We start from the raw sequence: 14,641 nt of genomic DNA, 5'->3' as shown, positions 1-14,641 counted from the left end.
AGAGAGAGAGAGAGAGAGAGGGGGGGGGGGGGGGGGGTGTGGGCGCGGTGGGGCAAAGATTTTGGAATATACAAGGTTGAAGTTGCTTTCAAAGAAGAGCGTGACGGTATGGCTGAAAGAGGAAAGCCTTTGCTCCAGTCTAATTGAGACTGCCAGAGTTGGACTTTTTCTCAAGTAATACAAAGAAAATATATATGTCACAGTACAGAGTCCTCTCTCTCTCTCTCTGTGGTCTGTCTCCTTAGCCTTGGATAACATCACCCCTCTCAAACATAAAGACATTGCCCGCCTTGCCAACTTTCCACGCGCATTCACCCGATTCCAAGATTGTCAACCCCATTTTTTTTTTTTTTTTTTTTTCCATCTTGCTGGTTCTTGCCTAATATTTTGCTACTATTTTACATTGATCTTATTGGCACGGGAAGGTATATAATATACTCTTTTAACATTATTTACAGGAATCTGTTGAACCGTAATATTACAGTTTAATTTACAAATAACATATTTTTTTTTTTTTTTGGGGTGGAAAAATAGCATCTTATTCATCACCAGTTATCGGAGTCAAATACAAAGATCATGTATGGTAAAATTCCATCCCTGTTAAAGTGTCTAATACTAGAACATTGATGTGGTCCATATACAAGGAGATTCATTATCCATAAAAGTAATGAGTGGTGGAGGCATGGTGGTTGGCATAGAAATTATAATGTGTGAGTTGCTTTCTTGTGATGACTTTTCACACTTGTAATTGAATTAAATTGTATCATAGACATAACGTGATTGAATGCCCATCTTTTTCAACTTTATCCACAAAAAGGACAAATTTCCCACTCAGCTAGCTTTCATACTGAAAAAGAGGTAGTGAAGAAGAATCAAATAAATTTTTCTCCCAAAACACTGGGATTGATGAGTCTGCAATGACATGATGAGGTCATCGACAACAATGATTCATAAAATGTATCATTTAATTTCTAAACAAATAATATTACAATCCTTCATAAAATATATAATACAATTTATAAATAAATAATGTTGAATTATAAAATGAGCAATGTTTTAATGATTAAAAATTGCTAATATATGAATCAATGTTATATAGTTTATAAATCATTGTTATTGATGTTATTATAAAATCCATCTCATTAAAAAAAATTCCATAAAAGGAATAAGGGACTATATATGATAAGGTCGTCCCATGTTCAGTACCCAATGCCCCAAAAACTGCCCTTCTTCGTCGTCCCACTTCTCTTCTACTCTTATATTTTTTTTTTCTTTTTTTCTTATCATCCATGTTATTCTCTTTCCAAAACTTATCTTTTTTGATTAACTAAATTGCATACCCTGGTAATATAAGACAAAACACGTTTTTTTTTTATCAATTCCTCTAAGAATTCGAATGGAGGAAAAGAAACTAGACATTTTTATCAATTGCTCATTTTTATACATTATATATATATATATATAAAGCACAACAGCCATGAAAAATATATATTTTTACATTTGAAGTAGATATCGAACTCAAAATCATTATTTCAAAAAATAATGGCAAGAGTCACTTTAGGGACAAAATAAGGTGAGCCAAGTTAGTAAGGGGATCAATAACATATATTTAATTCATAACCAACTCATGGTGATTTCTGTATAATTATTTTCATATATAAAATAAATTAAATATCAGATTCTCGTTTGAGGAATCTCTCTTCCATAGCGTAGGATTAACGTCATCCCCAAGTCACCATCGTTTATTTATTTTATGTTATTAGTATTTCTTTGAAAATCAAATGTTCACATTGGATTTAATGGGAGATCCCAACAAATTAACAATCACCATGTCCTTGTCCTGTTAAACACAGCCACAATTTATTAATTTCTTTTGTGCTGTTTAATGCAAATTTATTTACCAAAAAAAGAAAAGTCCGAATTTATTATTTTTTTTTCATTTTTTTTTTTAAAAAAACTTTATTAGTTAGTTATTATCATTTTAATTCTTTTGCGTAAATTTTTATTTTTTTTGGGTGATTTAAAAGATTTATTATCCTATAGTAAAACGATTTAGAGTTGCAAATGCTTCAAGCAGGGTAATTTTCTATTACTTTCAGAATGCAAATGATTGATATATATTAGTTTCCCAAATGACTCAAAACTTCTGACATAGCTTTAAAGATTTTAATTTGATCAGAACATAGCTTTAACGATGATATTTCTAAAATCTGCATCTACGAAACTGTAACCATATTCATTATTCTATTGTTATACTTATTCTTTTACGCTACTCAATTATCATATTCAATTTCAACCATATATTGTACAGGGTAACGTTAATTTACCCAAAGAGGAGGATTATATATTTGGACTTTGGTGTTTTAAAATAACCAGGAGAATTTTTTTTTTTTCAATCACTCAATTTTCACTGTATCAGATAATCGATTGGGCTTGTGCAAAGCTGTATGAAGGCCAGATTTCTTAGCCAACCAATAGTTGAGCGAGGGTGATAAGCCTGCTGACATTCTTTATTTTTTATTTCTTTTTTCTTTTTTCTTTTTTTTTGTGGGTAATAATTGGTAAGCTGCTGACTTGCTGCATAGTTCATGGAACAAATTCGTGGACCCTCATCTTGATATACCAGATGATTGGAGAATTATAATTAGAATTGAAACATTATTTTTTATGATTAATATTCATATAAAAACAACAAAAATGATACATATAGTAATGAATGTAACTAAACAAAGAATAATATGTGATTAAGTATATGTTCGGTATATAATATATAAAAGAGTTTTTATTAAAAAGTTAAGCGTTTAGTTGTAGATAAAAAAATATATTAAATATTTGCAAAAAAATTTTTTTTTTGGAAAAGTTTAAAATATAGATTTTTCTAAAATAGTTTTAAAAAAATTATATTCTTGATCACTATATGTTGATTGTTGAATTTATTAAAAAAAAAAAAGAAAAAAAAAATGACGCCTATGCTGGACGATAGTATTTTACAACTTGAATTTCATAAAATTTTTGAAAAGCAAAAAATATATTATATAATGCATTTAGGACCAGGCTATTATGTAATCATAACTTGATCCATGAACAACAATCCACTGTTATATATTATTATCCAGTATGGTTGTTTAAAACTAATACAAATAAGCTAACATAAATGCTGGTTGTGTGCTAAAAACAGACGACGTTTAAACATTCACATTTTTTTTTTCTTACATATTTTTCTTTAATATTACAATAATAAAAGACTGACCAAATATGTTTATCAAAATCTAGATACCAAGTGATGTTCACTTCTGCAAGCAAACTTAGTTTATTTTTTAACAGCTAAGATTTTATCGCATCACTTGGTTATCTGAATTTGATAACTATAGTATCTGTCTCAATATATCAAACCCTAAACACCAATATTTTACATCACAAAGCAAAGAAATGGAAACTTTCCCATGTCCTAACTTTGTCTTCTCCACAAACAGAAAGGAGAAGAAAAATGGAACGAAAGAAGTAAAGAGGTTTTGAGATATCCATAGATGTATGCACCCTTTAAATGATTGACACTTTCATTCATCGTATACCAAACTTAAGACTTTAGCCTATGATGGATTTAAGAAATTATCAACTCTAGCATTTGTTGCCCTTGACAAAAACTTCATGCAAATTGGGGGCTGAACCCCTGCAAGAGCAAGTATTGAAGCAGGCAAAGTCCATATCCCATCACCACAGATCAAACCTGAAGCTACTGCAGGCACAAAAGCATCTGCCTTGGCCTTGTTTTTCTTTTCCCACACAAACAAGATCAAGCTCCCAATACACATATCAATAGCAAAATACGGACCTATATAGAAAGGTATGGCCATTGCCATTGGAATTGGAATGAACCTTCCTCTTTGCTTGCCAACACAATCTTTAATCAGGTTTATCAGAATGGCTGCACCAAAGAAGACGTAACAAAGCAAGAGGCAGTTCTTTGGCAGAGATGAGAAGCCTTCTACTCCAAGTATGGCCATGTTACGGTACACAACAGCAAAAGGGGCAGGATACTCACTGTCAGGGGTACCAAGGTCATGAAAGGCTTTGTAGAAGAGCCAAAAGACACAAGGAGAGACCACACATCCCATTGCTGTCCCAATAACTTGGCTCACAAACATGGAGCGAGGCGAAGCCAGTGTTAAGTAGCCAGTCTTGAAATCTTGACTCAGGTCTGATGCTGTTGAGACAATGTTCATCATGACACCACAAGCTGCTAGGCCGGCAAGAACACCACCGTGGGAGGCACCCGCCCATGCTCCAATCGTGAAGATGGCCAGCTTTCCATAGGTGGAGGCCAGGGACCAATCTGTGAGGCCACATCCATATGCATTGCAGAAAGCCAAGGTGGGTGCAAAAAGGTATATTACAACAATGTAGTACCATTTGAGTTGGGGGAATATGTGTGGAAGAGTGCCGATGGAGATTGCAGCTATTGCAACATAGCCTGCAACAGCAAACCATGTTGGGATTTGATCTTTGAGGAAGAGTTGGGTCCGGCGTTGGTCATCAAAAGATGTCTCAGGGGTTGTGCTTGCAGGAGAGGAACGATCTGCAACTGGGAGAATGACACCAATATCTTTTTGTTTGAGTTGACTGTATAAACCAGATACAGTCCGACTTATCACCTTGAAGAAGTTGTATAGTCCATCCCCAAGGATCATGGCAATGGCAATGAATACCTAAATAGGAGCATAATGGTAAGTTTTTGATTGAAGCTTAGATGGTCAATTTCGTTAAATTCGAACAAAAAGATTGATAGAAGGGACAATTTGAAATTACGTCATACTTGAGTGTGGACATTGCAACAATTAAAACTTTAAGGGAGAAGTTGAACTAAGGAAAACTTGAACGGAGATTCTTATGGTTTACCCTATATATACATATGCAATGTGCGGACTGAATATGTAAATCTAGGGGCTCTGCTCTGTACTGGGCTCAGATGTTCTATTGGAATCTCACCTTGTAACCTTGCAGGCCATGCATGCTGGTTGGGCTGAGCTTTGAAGGAAACCAATCACCCTTTCTATTGTCTATGAGTGGCCACATCAGACCCCAAGAAAGAATTCCTCCTAGCAGCACGGAGATGTTTACAATGTAAGGACAAATCATCCCTACTCCTACGTATGTTGCAGAGAAATCAAAGTAAAACCTACACAGGTTAATGTTCAAAACATTATGAATGGTAATTTAGGAGAAAATGGAAAACATGTTCTACATACCAAGCAAATGTTCTTTAAAACAAGAAATGAAAGTTTGAGAGATATAAATAGTACTTGTTCTTATATGCTTTGAGCCCCAGAGAAGGGAAGCTCTTAAATCCACAATCTTCTTCAGCAGTATAGAACCATTGAAAGAAACCCCATAAGAAGCTGAAGGAGAAAAACTTGCCCAACGTTCTAACTTGTTTCCTGGAAGAGTTAAATTAATAGAACAGAAAACACATTAGAATTACAATATATTAAGACAATCAAATAGAAATTTAAGGAAGAAAATTGTGATAGTATTCTTTACTTTGCTAGTTTGGCTCCCTCAGGAGTGTGGAAGCTGTTGATAAGATGAGCAGTTGCAGTACCACTTGGATATGTCAATTTGAAGTCTATGATCATTATCTGTCAACAACAAGAACCAAAATCAAACTTCAATATCTCTTGGATACTATGCCTGTTCCACACTAAACAACATTGTATTACCTAAAGCAACAATGTATGGCAAAGTTTGCAGAGTAAGTGTACCTTCCGGAGAGGCACCACAGAGAAGAGACCAAGAAAGCTAACAACAAAGAGGAAACCGATTATCCATGATAGTGAAGGATCTTTAAAATCACTGGTGTCTGAAGATTCATTGGCAATTCGTCCACTCATTCCAAAAAGGTAACTTCCAAAACCGCCTGAATTTTTGCATACCAAACATTAAAAAATGCTTTAGCCTACCAGTATCGATCATGCTATATATATATAAGTGCGCAGGCATGCTTCTATTAATATTCTTTCCAATTTGCGATATGCGACATATTACTTAAACGATGTAATTGCAGCTTTAGACATATGCTACTATAAGAATAAGGATAGTATGCAAAAGTTCTTAGACATATTACTTAATCTGCCTTAAAATAGCTATCAGATCAAACTTCCTCATGACAAAAGTAAGAAGGACAATACAGAAACAAAAAAATGTCCTCAATATCCAGATGGGTTATCCATTCTTGATTTAATTGTTACAATGCCTTTCACAGCAATTAGGCTTGCTTTGATGGTTGAGATAAACAGGGTCTATGTGTTCCATGAAGTAAAAGAACTTTAATTTATGTCTATCTCTCAGTCCGATCTATATCAAGCTGGGACAAGAAAATATATAAACCAAGTTTCAAGTTTCATTCTCCGATTAAATTTCTGAGAATTACATGGAGGACTTTTGTGTTTTTTTAAAATTTACTTAAGTAAAATCAAGGTGTTCTAGCGCTGAGTATGGAAGCAAATCATGTGGAAGTCCAGAATTCTTGCATCCAAAAAAACTAAAAAAAGGGATTGGTATGGACAGCTTGATAATAGACTTTTTCATGTTACTTATATCCATGTGCATAGTCACAAGAACAGAGTTCCTTGAAAGATAAAGGCGTATCAAACTTCTGTATACTTGGCTAATTAATTAAACAATTCTAAAAATAAAAAATCATTCAAGTGCCCTTTTTGATGTCTACAAATAGTTTTGACAAAATGACACAGTTAGATAAACTTTCCAAAAGATTGTTTGGAATTAAATCCTCAAATCCAATCATCCTAACTCGGTTCGACTACTGATGTGTATGTATATATAAATATATGTGTGTGTGTGTGTGTGTGTGTGTGTGTGTGTGTGTGTGTGTGTGTGTGTAACTATTAAATATGTAGTTGAAAGTCAAAACCGTGGGTCCTTCATCCAAAACAGTGGACATGGAATTTATTATTCCCTGAGCTGCATAATTGACCTCAAGATTCCTTTTAATCTAGAAAAATGGAAATTGAAAAAAATAATAATAATAAAATAAATAAGATTGACTAAAAATAAGCATTGATCAATTCTAATGCTGTCACTTGAAAATTATCATTCTTCAATGTAACCCTTCAGGCAGAGCACTGGGCTGAGTAAATCCTCTTGAATATATAAGCAAACAAAATTATGATAACCCATTTGAAGAAAAACATAAAATTTTGATCTTATAAATCAAAGTATAATTAAGATTTAAAATTTCGATATATTGAAAGTTCAAAATATGAAAATATCCACAAAAATATTAAGAACCATCGAATATAAAAAAAAATTCATAAAAAATGCTGGAAATAAAAAGATATTTAATCAAAAATAAAAATTTTTATTGAAATTTTAAAATTAATTTAATTGATTATTAAAATTGTAAAAATATGGAATAAATATTATATTTTCTCTCAATCAATTAATTTATAATAAACATTAATAATTAAAAATATATTATTATTAATAATAAAATACATATTTATTAAAATTATTTATTATTTATTAATTAAAATATATAAAACAATTATTATAATTATATTATATTTTTAAATATCATTTCAATACTATAAAGAACTCATGGATGGTTGAGAATTATTTGTATCTTTCTTATTTTCATTTTAAAATGTAAAATATAAAAAGTAACTATTAAAATATATATCTCCTGGATAATTTTGCTTATAATCATTAATGTACCATCGACATAAATATTTAAACATTAAATGTGCATGTATTAAATATCAGCGATACTTAAATTTTGAACATTAATTTGAAAAAAATATATTTCTTATATATCTTTCAATTTCTATCTACATTCTAATTTTTATCTATTTTATAATATTATTAAATTTACTATTGTAAAAAAATAATAAGAGGTAAATAAATTTGTAATTTATAATACTAATTTTTTTTTAAATATGATAAATAGATTTGTCTAATTTAATTTTGAGTATTGTTCATTAAATATAAAATTTTTTTATTTTTATTTATATAATTATAGAAAGATAATTAAAAGGTCAAAAGAAATTATAACTAATATTAATTTGATAAATTTTTTTTATTAAACATCAATATTATTTATAAAAAAGTTAAAAAAAGTTATAAATATTTTTAAAATTTGTATGAAAATTTTTGTAAAAATTATAAATTTTTTAATTAAATTATAAATAATTTGATATGGATATTATAATAAAAAATTTTATAAAAATTATGCAAAAATATTAAAAATTAGTATAGATATTATGAAAATTATATCGATTTTTATTTTAAAATTTTTACAATCTATTTAAAAATTAAAATTTTCAAAAAATCCTGGGTATTGTAAATTATGTGTACAATAACAAGACGACTTATACACTTATTTGCTCCTCTAAATGATTACAAAGAAGAAAACCACATAAGAAAACCCAAAAAGCACCGAATAGATAATTGTTTCAGACAGAGAAAGAAGAGAGCCCAGAAAAGCACTAAAAATTAGATAAAATTATTTTCGGACAGAGAAACTATTTCTGAAATTCATTTTGACAACCAGCATATCATCAGTGACTAGTGAGTACAACACAACTGATATCATAAACATAATAACGATTCTTTTGTTTTTCAAAACATAACAATTTGGTTATGGAAGCAAATAAATAAACTCCCAAAAGAACAACACAACAAAAAATTAAAAAAAAAATGGAAAATAAAAAAGCATAGCAATAGGGGGAGAATGATGAGAAAAGCCATACCGCTAAAGGCAATCCCTGAAGAAGCAACAACACAGGTCTGAATGACAGTGTTTTCCTGCCTAGTAAAGGGTTTCTTCAACAATCCAGACTTGGACAGAAACTTGGTCCAAGTTTTCACAAAGAAGAAACCCAACAGACCAGCAGAGACATTGAGGGAAGGAATAATCCCAGTTGTGAGGTTGAGCTTCATCACTATGAAACTGAAAAGTATACTGAGCACAAAACTCACCACAAAGGCTCTCACAGTGAGTTGCTGCCTCCATGAAGGAACCTCTTGGTTCTCAAAGATCCTCTCCACAGAAAGAGCCTCCTCTTCTCCTCCTACTCCTCTCATTTTGTTCTTCTGGTTTGGATCATTCTCCTCTTGTTCATGATCCCAACCATTTCCCACCTCATTCTCCCTCTGGTCTTGAGCCATTATAAATATTTCCCGTCTCTTTTCACAGAAAAAAGAAAAAGGGATATCTGGGAAAGTCGCTGGCTTTTAGAATATGGGTTGGGGAGTACTGGTAACTAAATAAGAATTGTTGTTTTTATAAGTTGGAAAGTTTTAGTCTTTGTGTTTACCAAAAAAAAAAAAAAAAAAAATTTGTAGCCTTTGCGGGGAGAGAGAGAGAGAGAGAGAGAGAGGGCCAAGGCGTTGACAGATATCCAGCTGGAAAGATTTTGGAATATACGAAGTTGAAGAAGGTTGAAGTTGCTTTCAAAGAAGAGCGTGAAGGTAGAGCTGAATGTTAGAAACAGGAGAGCCTTTGCTCCAATCTAATTGAGAATGACAGATTTGGACTTTTGTTATTGAATGCATTCTCTCTCTCTCTCTCTCTCTCTCTCTCTCTCTCTCTCTGGTCTGTCTCTCAGTCTTGGATAACATCACGGCATCACCCCTCTCAAACATAAAGACATAGCCTGCCTTGCCAACTCTCTATGCGCATTCACACAATTCCAAGATTGTCAACTCCTTTTTTTTTTTTTATTCCCATCTTGCCGGTTCTTCCCTAATCTTTTGCTACGATTTTACTTTGATCTGCTTGGCACGGAAAGGAATATAATATTTTATATAATATACTCTTTAACATTATTTCCAGGATTCAGTTGAACAGTAACATTACAGATTAATTTACAAAGAGCATCTTATTCATCACCATTTATTGGAATCAAATACAAAGATCATGTATGGTAAAATTCTATCCCTATTAAAGTGTTAAATACATACTAGAATATGGATATCATCCATATGCGTGGAGATTTATTATCCATAAAAGTAGTGGGGGTTGCAGGGGCATGGTGGTTGGCATCGAAATTATATTGTGTGCGTTGCTTTCTGGTGGTGCCACGCTTGTAATTGAATTAAATTGTATCATGGACATGCTATGGATGAATGCACATATTTTTTTCTACTTTTTCCACAATTAATGACAAATTTCCCACTCCTTAGCCAGCTTTCATGTTGAAAAAGAGGTAGTGAAGAAGAATCAAATAAAATTTTCTCCCAAAAACTTTGGAATTGACACACCCCCAATTACCTACCTCAATTCGGAATATCTACACTCTAAGAATGAGATTGGTTTTATGATAAGATTGGTAATAATAATTCATAAAAAATATGTAATATAATTTTTAAATAAGTAACCTTAAATTACATTTATGAATCATGTTATATATTTTGTGATTCATTAATTTCGATATTATTATAAAATCGGTTTCATTAAAAAAATTCCAAAAAAGGAATATATATATATATATATATATATATGATAAGGTTGCCCCATGTTTCAGTACCAAATGCCAAAAACTTGCCTTTCTTCATCGTCTCACTTCTACTCCCTACATATTTTATTTTCTTGTTATACATGTTATTCTCTTTCCAAAACTTATCTTTTTTGATTAAATAAATTCCATACTCTGGTAATAAAATACAAAAACATGTTTTTATCAATTCCTATAAGAATCCGAATGGAGGAAAAGAAACTAGACAGCTACGTATATGTTAATGAACTATTTTTTTATTTTAGCTGAAACATATGTAATCAACTATGTATATTAGAAAATTGCTCATTTTTATACATTAAATATAACAGCATGAAAAATATACATTTTTATTTTTGAAATAGATATCGAACTCAAAATCATTATTTGAATAAATAATGACAAATTAGTAAGGGGATTAATAAAAATATATTGATTTCTTTATAATTATTTTCGTATTTAAAATATTAAAAAATAATAATAATAAATATCAGATTCTTGTTGGACAAATCTCTTTTCCGTAGCGTAGCAATAACGTCATCCGTGAATCACCGCCGTTTATTATTTATTATATTATTAATATTTCTTTGAAAATGTTCACATTGGATTTAATGGCTCAACACCAAATTACAGTTCAGAAGAATTAGGAGATCCGAATAAATTAACAATCACCATGTCCATTTCCTTGTCCTGTTAAAGACTGCCACAATTTATCAATTTCTTTTGTGCTGTTTAATTGCAAATATATTTATCAAAAAAAATTTTAAAAAAAGGCCCAATTTATTATTTTTTTCCTTTTTTTTTTATTAAAACATTATTAGTTAGGTATTCTTTCATTATAAAATTTACAATCAAGTTGGACAGCAAAGAGATATTTATATATATGGCATAAAATAACAAATGTAAAGTGGCCCCAGATCCATTTCTAGAGGCAGAATCCACATGAGCCATTCAGCATTCGCAGGTCCAACCACATCATTTAATTCTTTTATGTAATCTTTTTTTTTTTTTTTTGGGTCATTTAAAAGTTTTGTCATCCTATGATAAAAAAAAATTATTTGAAAATAAAGATAGATACGAGTACCTTTTTTTTTTTTAAATACACATTCACACCAATATTAAATTAAGAAATTAAAGTATAAAATATAGTCAAGTCAACTGTACATATATATAGCAATGAGAGATCCTAATTCTTTGGAGGATTTGATTGCTTGATGTAAGGAATCATGAGCTGAATTTATTTATAGCTTAATTAAGAACTCATATTTGATGCTAAATTCATTGATTCAAATTCAAACTTGAAGTCTCTCCTTAGCAAACAATTCAAATATATATATATATATATAGTCTATTTATAATATGAATATCTATAAGTTCTTATTATACAGATAAATATTTATATATTTTTATTATATGGATCTATATGTAGATAATAAATTGTCGTTAATATTAACATATAAAAAATAATATTAATGATAATTTTTTAGTATCATAATTATCTGTAAAATTATATATAAAATAATGATATATATATATATATAGTGAGGTGCAATATATATATATATATATATATATATATATATATATATATATATATATATATATATATATATAGTTATTATTTTTGGAAATTGCTACCAATAAAGTACATATAATATGCGGACAAGACGCAAGAGGGTCAAGCTGTAGAATGGTGGTGCAAGTGATCATATCCTTTTTCACATATGGGGGGTTTGGATAAGGCAGCAGAGAGTGGCGGGCAGAAGTAGTCTTGATTGTAGCAAAGATTGGACGTACCATTCATATACAGATACAATGTTTGGTGGTACTGGTATATATCCCATTCCAATATAAATTTGCTTTTGATAATCAAACTATGGATTCAGAGAAAATGTAATGCATGCGTAGCAACTTTCTCTGACCACAACATCTTTACACATGGCGTGGTGGACTGGAGGTCGTCTGCTGCCTCATGATTTTGTATATATATATATATATATATATATTATATTTATATAAAGCTTCGGGACCATATATATACATACTTTTTTTTGCTTGTTTTCAGCAAGACCATATAGAAGGATAGACGTATACATTAATGATTAATCATCTTGTTATAGTTTTATTTCCAATAATGCTTACTTGATCGAAAATTGACTTCCGCTACTCTACGGACTCAACTAAAAGTTTAATTTTTGTTTCTAGTTTTTAGTTTTTAGTCATCAGTGACGGTCTATATTACAGTGAATTCTCTTAAAAATTATAAAACAATAATAAATAAATAAATGTTTAGAAATTATCTATGATATAATATATTATATTAAATTAATACATTATATTTAGAGAAAAATAAAGTTTACCAAATTTGAATTTAGAATTATTATATGATATAGTAGTGATTTTATTTTTAAATTATCCTTGTAACAATATTTTAATTAAAAGTTTGTTGGAATAAAAATGGATAGTATAAAAAAGAAAAATGGGTCTCACTATAATAAAAGTAATACGAAGTGTTTTGATAATGATAATATCGAATCAAACATAACCTTCGTTTTTATCTCTGCGACATGTGACATGTATATAATGATCAAAGTATATATATATAGATATCATTGATATAGGCCAACATGTCTATTTGTGTATTTGTGTGTGTGTGTTTCTATATGCATATACGTATGTATTTTTAAAAATATATGTCTACTTGTAAAGAAAGATATTTTGTGATGTAAGATGCAATAAATGGGTATATGATATGGATCATGAGATGGAGGGTCCAATCAATCGGCCGGCAATACAATTTGGTGGTCTAAATTCATTTTATATTCAGCTCAAATATCAACATCAGAATATAAAAATTCTTGATTAGCCATTCTGGATGTATATTATATATCACATTCCAAATTTATTCTCGACTATATTCCAGCTAAAATAAATTAAAATATTTTAATATCTAAATCAATCTACTTAACTATATAAAATATCACGAGTAAATTACAGTTGGAAATTTTAATTGGATCTTTCAACTAATAAACTCTGTTTCTTAATTTTATGAGAGGTGCAGCAGAGTTCAAACTTCAAGCCGGTTTCTGTTTGTGAAAACGTCTATTTTTTAAGCAATAATATCAAGAGTTTGAATTCTCCATATCCACACATAATTAAAATTAAAAATAAAAATAAAAAGAGCTAATTAATTGGTTTCCTTATAGCAACTTTCTATTTATAAATGTCCGCGGATTTGTAGGGCTATATTTTAATTTAAAGTTGATAAATTATTGTCACACAAAATAATTATCTACACGATTTCATTTGATTTTCTAATGTTTTTATTTGTTTTTCGTTTAATTTCATTATATCTATATATTATTCAAATTTTAGTCAAGTTAATTGATGTTTTTTCTATGTTGATGCGAATTTTCAAACAAACATATACATCAATTTGCTTTGGGAGAATGATTATTAGAAAATAAAATCATCCAAAATATTCAACAAAATCAGTTGAGTTTAATTATTTAATAATATCATAGGTACTAAAATATTTATCAAATTTATTTATAACTAATATGTATTAAAATGTTATTAGTTAACATATTTATAATATAATTTAGATAAAAAAATAAAATTTTAAATAAATAAATAAATTTAAAAAATAAATTAATTAAATATTATCACACAATCTAAAATTTAAATAAACATAACATTATTGATAATTGGCAACGTCAGGAAATTAAAAAAGCCCATCATAATCGAAGTACTTTTAGACGTAAAGTAATCGTGACCATTTAATAAATGTGAAAGAACCTTATATTATATATATATATATATATATATACACATACACATAATAGAAAGAACCTTATATTATATACTGTGTATATTTTTTCGTACGCCCCTTTCCCTTTCTGGATGTATTATGTATATACATACCACTAAACAAATGAAGTCCGATCCAGACGTTCGGTTTTGTAAACAGGGCTGCTGTGACACATGAGATATAGAATTTGATTTTCCATTAATACATTGCTTTTCTTTAATATCCCTTTTTTCTACTTCATGAGCAAAGAGCTCACAAGTATCAAGTTTTAAGAGGCAAATTTATGTGCCTTATGTTCAATATGAAAAATCAAAGAAAA

General features: G+C 29.8%; 1 protein-coding gene across 1 annotated transcript; it reads right to left on the bottom strand.

Moving 5' to 3' along the window:
- Positions 1-3,177: 3,177 nt before the first annotated feature.
- Positions 3,178-9,348, bottom strand: LOC107419704 (probable metal-nicotianamine transporter YSL8). The gene is made up of 6 exons (XM_016028476.4): positions 8,766-9,348; positions 5,760-5,914; positions 5,539-5,636; positions 5,301-5,435; positions 4,987-5,176; positions 3,178-4,706 (listed from the first exon to the last, which is right to left on the bottom strand). Exons 1-6 carry the CDS (start codon positions 9,181-9,183, stop codon positions 3,591-3,593), a joined length of 2,112 nt encoding a protein of 703 aa, XP_015883962.3. The 5' UTR covers positions 9,184-9,348; the 3' UTR covers positions 3,178-3,590.
- Between the last annotated feature and the right edge of the window lie 5,293 nt (positions 9,349-14,641).

The sequence above is a fragment of the Ziziphus jujuba genome, chromosome 2 (genome assembly GCF_031755915.1).
Source record: "Ziziphus jujuba cultivar Dongzao chromosome 2, ASM3175591v1".
Classification (NCBI taxonomy): Eukaryota; Viridiplantae; Streptophyta; class Magnoliopsida; order Rosales; family Rhamnaceae; genus Ziziphus; species Ziziphus jujuba.
Note: the sequence above shows the minus strand (reverse complement) of the source record. Positions and strands in the feature narration are given on the sequence as shown.

Bases quoted from the DNA above. Each gene is read 5' to 3' on its own strand.
- LOC107419704 (XM_016028476.4), bottom strand. From the start codon at position 9,183: ATGGCTCAAGACCAGAGGGAGAATGAGGTGGGAAATGGTTGGGATCAT. The intron at 5,915-8,765 runs GTATGGCTTTTC...GCAAAAATTCAG, and splicing joins TTCAGGGATTGCCTTTAGCG to GCGGTTTTGGAAGTTACCTT. The intron at 5,177-5,300 runs GTACTATTTATA...TAACCTGTGTAG, and splicing joins CTCAAAGCATATAAGAACAA to GTTTTACTTTGATTTCTCTG.